At 56.8% G+C, this 8,332-nt stretch overlaps 1 protein-coding gene across 2 annotated transcripts; it reads left to right on the top strand.

The window, feature by feature from the left end:
* The first annotated feature begins 3,967 nt into the window (after positions 1-3,967).
* CIMAP1C (ciliary microtubule associated protein 1C) lies at positions 3,968-8,104 on the top strand. 2 transcript variants are annotated; one of them, XM_012457659.3, is made up of 4 exons: positions 3,968-4,434; positions 5,572-5,682; positions 6,526-6,639; positions 7,154-8,104. In XM_012457659.3, the coding sequence occupies exons 1-4, from the start codon at positions 4,317-4,319 to the stop codon at positions 7,633-7,635; spliced, it is 825 nt and encodes a 274-aa protein (XP_012313082.2). In that variant the 5' UTR covers positions 3,968-4,316; the 3' UTR covers positions 7,636-8,104. The 2 variants fall into 2 exon arrangements, with proteins under 2 accessions (XP_012313082.2, XP_012313083.2); XM_012457660.2 differs by having other exon boundaries at positions 4,370-4,434; positions 5,384-5,682.
* The last annotated feature ends 228 nt before the right edge of the window (positions 8,105-8,332 follow it).

Below are 8,332 nucleotides of genomic sequence, written 5' to 3' on the forward strand. Positions count from 1 at the left end.
GGGACTACAGGCATGCACCACCATGCCCAGCTAATTTTTTGTATTTTTAATAGAGACGGGGTTTCACCATGTTGACCAGGATGGTCTCGATCTCTTGACCTCATGATCCACCCTTCTCGGCCTCCCAAAGTGCTGGAATTACAGCCTCTTTTTCTTTTAATTTGAAAAAAATGAGACAGAGTCTTGCTCTGTTGCCCAGGCTGGAGTGCAGTGGTGCCGTCATAGCTGAACGCAGCATCAAATGTCTGGACTGAAGCAAGCTTCCTGCTTGAGTAGATGGGATTACAGGCACACATCACCATGCCTGGCTGTGTTTTTTTTTCTCTTTTGGTAGTGATGCTGTCTCACTGTGTTGCCCAAGCTGGTCTCAAACTCCTGGGCTCAAGCAGTATTTCCTAAGAACAGGACCTTCTCTTTCATAACTGGAGTGCAATTATCAAAATCGGGAAATTAACATTAGTACAATACTTTGAACTAGGCCGGAGACCTTTCTCCCCAGCTTTGCCAATTTTCCCAACAGTATCCCTTATAGCAAAAGAAAACCCCGGCGTCCACATTGCATTTAGTTATCCTGTCTTCTGAGTGCCCGTTCATCTGGCACGGTTCTTCAGTGTTTCGTTGTCTTCTGTGATGTTGCCCTTTTTGACAGATACAGGCCAGTTCTTTTGCAGGTGATTTTGGTTTGAGTGTGTCTGGTTTCTTCATGATTAGATTCAGGTTCCGCATCATGGTGGGAACGCCTGGGAAGTGATGCCGTTCTCTTCTTACACAGCCTATCAAGAGACACACATCTGGGTGGGTGCAGTAGCTTACACCTATAATCCCAGCACCTTGGGAGGCCAAGGCAGGCAGATCACTTGAGGTCAGGAGTTCGAGACCAGCCTGGCCAACAGGGTGAAACCCCATCTACTAAAAATACAAAAATTAGCTGGGCGTGGTAGTAGGTGCCTGTAATCCCAGCTACTCAGGAGGCTGAGGCAGGAGAATCGCTTGAGCCCAGGAGCCGGAGCTTGCAGTGAGCTGAGATCACACCACAGCACTCCAGCCTGTGCAACAGAGCAAGACTCTGTCTCAAAAAAAAAAAAAAAAACCCTCGAAAAACAAACAAATGAGAGGTGTCCGTCTGTAGCGTCATCCTCGGGCACTGACTTGCATCGCTTGGTTGAGGTGATGCCCGCCAGCCCCCTCCCCTGTAAAGTTACTGTTTCCCCTTTGCAATGAATAAGCAAACGCCAACACTGAAAGGTCAGGTTGAGGAAGGAAGCCAGGAAGAACGCGGAGCAGGAGCAGCTGAGAGACCGGAGGAAAGCAGGAGGGGCGGCAGGAGTGGGGCGGGGCCGGCATTTGGGGCCAGCGCTGCCGAGAGAGGCCGAGAGACCGTGCTGAAGAGGTTGAAGAGTGTCCCTGGGAGGCAGGTGCCACCTGCAGGTGGCGGGCATGGAGTTAAGCCAGGTTCGGGGGGCGCAGTGGGCGCGGAGCCAACTCCTGCTAAGCAAGTGTGAGCGGGAGGCGGGAATAGAGACGACCGGGAAACGCCTCTGTGGGGAAGGTGGTCTGTGGCTGGGCAGAGAGGGACAGGTGGGGACGGAGAAGCATGTGGGCAGGGGGGACAGTTTTGAATAGATGGAGGGGACTTAGGACATCTAGAATGTGACAGGAGGGAGCCAGATGAGAGGCGCAAGTCCTAGGAGAGGGGTGAAATCCACAGGGTCCCAGGTGGGAAGTGGGAGCGGATGACAGCAGACGCGGTGGTTCTGAGGCTGTCGTGGGGGGTGCTTGTCAGAGCCCAGCCTGATGGGGCAGGTGGACAGGGACTGAGGAACGGCCAGGCGTATAGAGGAGAGTGAGCCATGCTGGGGATGACCCCTGGGGTCATCCTGGGGAAGCGGGGAGGGCGGGCTGCCCAGAGGTGAGGTGGCTGGCAGGTGGCGAGGAGGGCAGGTCCAGGGTTCCGGCCGTGAGACTGTCCCCAGCAGCTTTATCTGCCTGGTGCAGATGGACAAGGCCAATCTGGGGGTGGCAGGGCTGGGACGTTCCAGGAAAGCGGCTGGACGAGGAGGGTGGTGAAGGCTGGAGGGGCCTGAAGGACGAGGTGGAAGTGTAGGGAGTGCAGGGTCAGCGGTGGGTCTCAGCGATGGGAGGCAGGGGATGGCCTTCCAGGGAGATCGGCCGCCAGTGCTGGGGGAGGTGGTAGGAAGCCCAGGATGGCAGTGGGGGACCGGGCTGTGAGGGAGTGGAGGGGTCTGCACATGGGGAGGTCTGGGATCGGGGAGGCCAGGGCATTCGTGGTGGACCTTGGGAGGCCTGAGCCATCAGCGTAATGGCAGGAGTTGGGGTGGGCTGGAGGTGGCCGAGAGTGGGGTGGAGGTGGCCCTGAGCCGTGGCTGCTAGGTTTACAAGTGAGGGACCCACAGCAGCCCTGAGGAGGTGTTGGGGGGCACCCCTGGACACCGGGGCCCCAGAGGAATGATGCATTTTATAGGAGGGCACAGTCTGGGGACCAAGGTGGTCAGTGACCCACACAACTTGGAACTGTGAGGCACAAGGGATGTGAGGGCCGAGGGGCACCTCCAGGGGCGAGCTGGGTCTGTCAGAGCTGGAGGGAAGGGAGCACAGGGAACAAATCGGAGTGTCTTGTGATCTGCTGGGGTGTGGGGTGACTCAATTTCCCGAAGACCTGTGCACCAGGATGATGGGCAGAAGCAGCCGGGGAGGAAGGCAGGGGGCTCCCCGGCCTGAAATGCTTGGAGACCGCCCCCTCACCAGGAAGGTGGGGGTCCCAGCCCCAGATCCGGCCCTGTCAGCACTGATGGACCATCAGGGCTCACAGCCTCCTGCAGGAAAAGGTGACGTGGATGGGGCTGAGGAGGCAGCACTGGCCCTGGCCCGAGGCCACCGAGGTTGGGTCACCCTCAGCCTGGCCCAGGCCTCCCTTCCCAGAAATCAGAGGCTTGGTTACCCCATGGGCATGTGGAGCACACAGAGGGTCTGCTGCTGCTGGGGAGGGGGTGGGCCCCCGTCCTCTGCTGTAAGGTCTGTGGTCCCTCAGGGGCCTCTGGACGCCTGCGTGCCTGTCCTGCCTGCTGCTCTGAGCCCTCGCTGTGCCTGCTGGCTGGAATGCGTTGAGCACGGCTTAGTTTCTATTCAGTCAGAGACTGTGATCCAAGGAGAGCGCTGGGTCTTGTAACCGGGTTCTCTCTCTGCTACTTTGATGTAATAGGAGACTTTGGGCAAGTCCCTGATCCTTTCCGGGCCCTAGTTTCCTTAATTGTGTCCTGGGTGGTGACAGGCACCCTGTCTAAAGCCAGCAGGCATCTGGTTCCGGAGGTGGATGCAGCTCACCGGGTTCAGATCAAATCCCCAGTCTGAGTTAGGAACCAGTGGAGGTGACAGGCCCAGGGCCCCAAAGCCTCCTGGGTCCTTAGGAATGGAGAGGTTCCCAGCACCTCCTCAGGCCTGGGGCGCATCTATCAGTCAGCCGGGCTGGCTACCTTCCCTCCCCTTCCACGTGTCCTCTCATATCGCCCCCCAACTCTGACTGCTCCCCTGCCAAAGGAGTGCTCTCGGTCACATGCACAGGAAGCAACCCCTCGAGGGCTCAGCACCACCCCTCCATCCTCCTTTATGTGCCTCCCATTCCTGTTTATATCCCTTGAGCTAGACATGGATCTCTAAAGATACCATGCCCTGGGGTAGGACTCTGGGAAGGAGCTATCAGACAGTCACACCTTAGTGAGAGTTGACTTGATCCTTACTTTGACAGAAGGGAGGGCATGTCCAGAGCCTGGGGAGGTAGGTGGGAGAGGCAGGGGCTAGGGAGCTTCCAGGGGGCTGTGTGTGCTGCACACATCCTTCACCCATAACCCATCCACGCTTTCCATTCCTTTCCCCAACCTTAGGGCACCCACTGGGAGGGAAGCACAGGCTGGGATGTGATGCCACCTCTCCCTTTCCCTTCCCTGACCCAGGGTCCTGATTGGTCGGGGGGGAAGTGGGATAGTCAGGGTTCCATAACTAAGCTCCCAGCATAGAATTTCTATTCCACAGTTCGGGCGCCACAGCAACCAGGGGAAATAAACACTCAGAGCTTCACAGTCCAAGTTCTGCCGTGATGTCATCTCCAGCTCCAGACTGCTGGGGCCTGTGCTGACTGTGCTCCAGACGATCTCAGCTGCTCAAGCCGGAGAACCGCCTTCCTTCCCAGCCTCCTCGGTGTCTGGGGCGGGGTGAGGGGTTCTCAGGCAGGCCTTCCCCAGCCCCTTGCCTGCTGCTTAGACCCTGCTCTAGCTGCTGTTGCTCCTTCCCCAGTCACAGCCATGAAGCTGGCCAAGAGGACCAAGAACTCCGTGTGCCACGTGCAGCACCCAGAGAAGGAACCGTTGCCCTCGTGGCAGGAGATCAAGCAGACCCCTGTCATCATGGCCACACTCAAAGGTGAGAGCCATTCCTACTCTGGGCTTGGGCCCACTCCCCTCTCTCCAGGGCTCCTTCTAGCCTGCTTCCTGCAAAGCCTCTTCCAATTTCCTTGAAGCCTTACAGAAGCCCTGAGCCTCCAAGCTGACCCTTGTGGGCAATGTTGCCTGCAGGGATTGTCCAAGGGGGTGGGGGAGGGTGGGAGCTTGGGGCTGGCAGTGAGGCCAGTTTTGGAAAAAGACTGGGAACTTTGTCCTAGCTTTAGCTTTCCTCACTTCCCTTCAATTTTACTCTCAAGGGAGAGCAGACACTAATTCTTACTATGTTGGTAATGACTGACTAGTGCTCTAAGTGGGAGTAATTTAGTGCGGGGATTAAAGGTTTGGGTTCTACTGACTGTCTCAGAATATTCACATTATTAGTTTGTGATATGTAGGTTAATTTATATGTGTGTGTGTGTGTGTGTGTGTGTGTGTGTGTGTGTGTGTGTGTATTTGTTTTTGTTTTCTCCAAGATGGAGTCTTGCCTGGTCACCCAGGCTGGAGTGCAGTGGCACCATCTCAGCTCACTACAACCTCTGCCTCCCGGGTTTAAACGATTCTCCTGCCTCAGTCTCCCAAGTAGCTGGGATTATAGGCACCCGCCACTAAACCTGGCTAATTTTTGTATTTTTAGTAGAGATGGGGTTTCACCATGTTGGCCAGGCTGGTCTTGAACTCCTGACCTCGTGATCCGCCCTCCTCAGCCTCCCAAAGTGCTGAAATTACAGGCGTGAGCCACGGAGCCCTGCGTAAATTGGTATTTCTAAGCCTCAATATTCTGTAAGATGGGAAAAACAAGAGCATCTACCTTATAGCGTTGTTGGGAAGCTTAACGGAAATAATCCGCATCAGATGCCTAGTGTAGAACTTGGCGCAGAATAAGTTCTCAAATTAATTGTAACTTTCTTATTATGCATTGTCTGTCCAAGGGAAGCTGCATTTTATCTGGAAACACTGCCTTCCCCCAAGCGAGCAGCTGGATGGATGATGGGCTTCGTGGCAGCGCGTCAGCAGGAGGACCAAAGACCTCCAGTGTTCCCATGATGCCTGTACTGGGGCTTCCCCTGCCTCTGACCTGGTGGGTCCATGCTGAGGGCTGTCCTGTTCATCCTTACAGGTCCGGGGCCCGCCAAGTACCTCCGGCCATCCTGCACAGGCTACATAAATCACGACATCTCCATGTTCAAGGCACCGGCTTATACCCTGCATACCCGGCACTCAGAGAAGCGTGAGCATTGCCACCCCAGTCGTCACCCTGGGGTTGGAGCCATGGTTGGAGGTTGAGGGGAGAGACATAGAGCCATTCTCTGTAACCACTGGGAATCTGAGTGGGACACTCGAGGGACCCCCTAGGTCCATAGGAAGCCAGCAGGGATTGAGGGTAGGGTAACTCCATGGGCATTCCCCAGCTGCCTCTCCCAAGGGAGCCTGTAGGGGATGCTGGCCCTGTCCAGCTGGCACAGCAGAGTCTCCCTCTATCTGGCCTTTGGCTGGGGCCCTTCAGCTCCGGTCACCATGCTCTGCTGGGGTCACTTGCCATTGTGGCCAGGTAGGAACAGCTAGGGGGCCAGTGGGGCAGTGGTGGCCCCCAGAGCTTCCCAGGTGGTCTAGAAGTCATTGGATGGGCAGGAGCAGAGGCCACAGATGACCTGGGCTGCTGGCCAACGTGTGGTGGCGTGACGCCGGGGGTCTGAGATCTGGGGTGCCTGCCAGGCCTTTCCCCGGGGAGAACACCCACCTCAGCAGGGAAAGCCCCTGGCCTGGCTGGGCCTTTTCTGAATGCCAGCAGCCGCCACAGGGCTGTTACTTCCCCTTGGCCCCGATCCCTGATTGGGTGGGTGGCTGTCCCAGCTGCTGTCCAGCTGTTATTTCACTGTTCCTCTGAGCAAGTTCTTGAAAATATCAGGTCATGTGTTAAAAGTCCCATTTTACAGATGAGGAAATCAAGGGTCCCCAAACACCTAGGGGCCAAAGGATTTGAAGTGGGAGGGAATCTCACCTGGAGGCGGGCCAGGTGCTCAGTGGAGCAGCCTCTGGGGCTGACCAGGCCCTCTCCTTGGTTGCCCTGCAGGGATTGTGGATCACAGCAGCCCTGGGCCTTGCTATGTCTTGGATCCCAAAATAACCCGGTTTGGAATGTCCAGCTGCCCGCAGGTCCCCATGAAGGAGCGCATCTCCAACCTGCGTAAGACGGGGCTAGGCACAGATGTTGGGGGTTGGGAGGTTGGGGATGGGGTGCACCCTTAGGACCTGAGCAGGGGCAAAGGGTCAAGACTCCTTCCCTGGGAATGTCTGGATGCCAGTATCTCCCTGCAAGACACTGACATTGCGATGCTGCCACCACGTCTTGAAGTCAGTGTTACGACACACAGCAGGTCACTAGGTGATGTTGTGATGACATGGGCTCCTGTTGGGGATGCAATATTGTCAGGCGAATGCGCTCACAGACTGCAGTGATCTCAGGATGTTGACTGTCAGAGGGACAATGTCTGGATGATGACATTACGGTTTTTACATGATGACCACTGTCGTCATCCTGATGTCAGGATGCCGTAAGTGACCATCTTAATGTTCCTGCCCTACTGCTGAGGTGGTCAGCCTGAGGTCACAGCAGGATAACCAGGACCCATCAGTTGGCTAGCAGAGAATGAGGTCTGGTCCCTGCTCTGAAACCCTCCCTTCCCGTCACTCCCTTTCAGGCCTGAACCCCACCCTCGCATCCTGCCAGTACTACTTGGAGAAGATCCCCCCACCTGGGGAATGCAGGGCTCCCCAGTACACTTTTGGCTACCGGTGCCCATACAGAGAGATGGACCCCAACCCGGCCCCCAACCAGTACCAGCTGCCACTCTTGCTGGGGCCCAACAACCCCATCAGCCAAGCTGCTCCCTGCTACAGTCTGGCCTCCAGGGACAAGAACTGGTTCTACAAGGAGGATGTGGCAGGAGGCCCTGGACCTACCATGCACGCCCGGCCCGAGCCATCCACCTATCAGAACCGCAGTCCTATCTACAGCATGGCCAAGCGCTTCGCCTACCCGCTGGACCACACGCCGCGGCCTGGCCCTGGCTCCCACGAGGTCCAGCAGGTCACTGTGCACAAGCCCCATGCCCCTGCTTTCACCATGGGCATCAAGCACTCACCCCACCTGTGCCCACTGGTCGTTGACATTCGTGACTGAGGCCCCTCCTGGGGCACTCACTGCCCTCCATCCCCAGAAATTATTTTTCTACACCAAATCGAGCAACTTGACCAAGATTTCTAGTAGCAGAGCTGGTGCCTGCTGAATGTCCGGCACACAGAAGGCATTAGAGATTTATTTTCAATTATTCCTTTTTACCTTTTGTATTCACAGTTGCTTCCTGTGGGTCCTGCTCTGGGTGAGGGGTGGGGGACACTGGAAGGAGTGGTACAGTCCCTGTCCTTGAAGAGTTCCATTCTGGTTCACCAGGTGGGGAAGCCATGTGTCCTCCAAGGAGCCCCAGGCAGGGACTCGGGAGAGCTGTGTTCCAGTCCTAACTCTGCCACTAACAGGCTGTGTGGCCTTGTGCAGCTCCTTCCCTCTCTGGGCTCAGGATTGCCCTTTAGAGAGTGCAGGGGGTAGGCCTGGAAGACGGCCAAGTTGCCCCAAGTTCCAGAACTGTGGGACTCTGCTGACAGTGGGCAGTCCCCGAGACAGGGGCAGGGCAGGTGGGGGTGTGGGCAGAGGAGTGGGGTTTCTCTGGCTGAAAGTAGGGGAGAGGGGAGTTTCCTCAGGGAGGGACCAAGGAGGACAAGAGGAGACAGAGCGCTGGGGAGGGCGAAGGTGGAGGTCAAGGTGAGAGCAAAGCACGCAGGTGCCCCCGAATGGACAGGGACAGGGAACCCGGGAGATGCAG

Source organism: Aotus nancymaae, unplaced genomic scaffold (assembly GCF_030222135.1).
Source record: "Aotus nancymaae isolate 86718 unplaced genomic scaffold, 86718_ANA_hifiasm-v0.15.2.pri h1tg000003l, whole genome shotgun sequence".
NCBI lineage: Eukaryota > Metazoa > Chordata > Mammalia > Primates > Aotidae > Aotus > Aotus nancymaae.

What these genes read in the sequence shown, in the direction of transcription:
- CIMAP1C (XM_012457659.3), top strand. Translation starts at nt 4,317, where the DNA reads ATGAAGCTGGCCAAGAGGACCAAGAACTCCGTGTGCCACGTGCAGCAC. An exon ending in CATCATGGCCACACTCAAAG is followed by an intron (nt 4,435 to 5,571) that starts GTGAGAGCCATT and finishes TCATCCTTACAG; the next exon opens with GTCCGGGGCCCGCCAAGTAC. An exon ending in TACCCGGCACTCAGAGAAGC is followed by an intron (nt 5,683 to 6,525) that starts GTGAGCATTGCC and finishes GTTGCCCTGCAG; the next exon opens with GGATTGTGGATCACAGCAGC.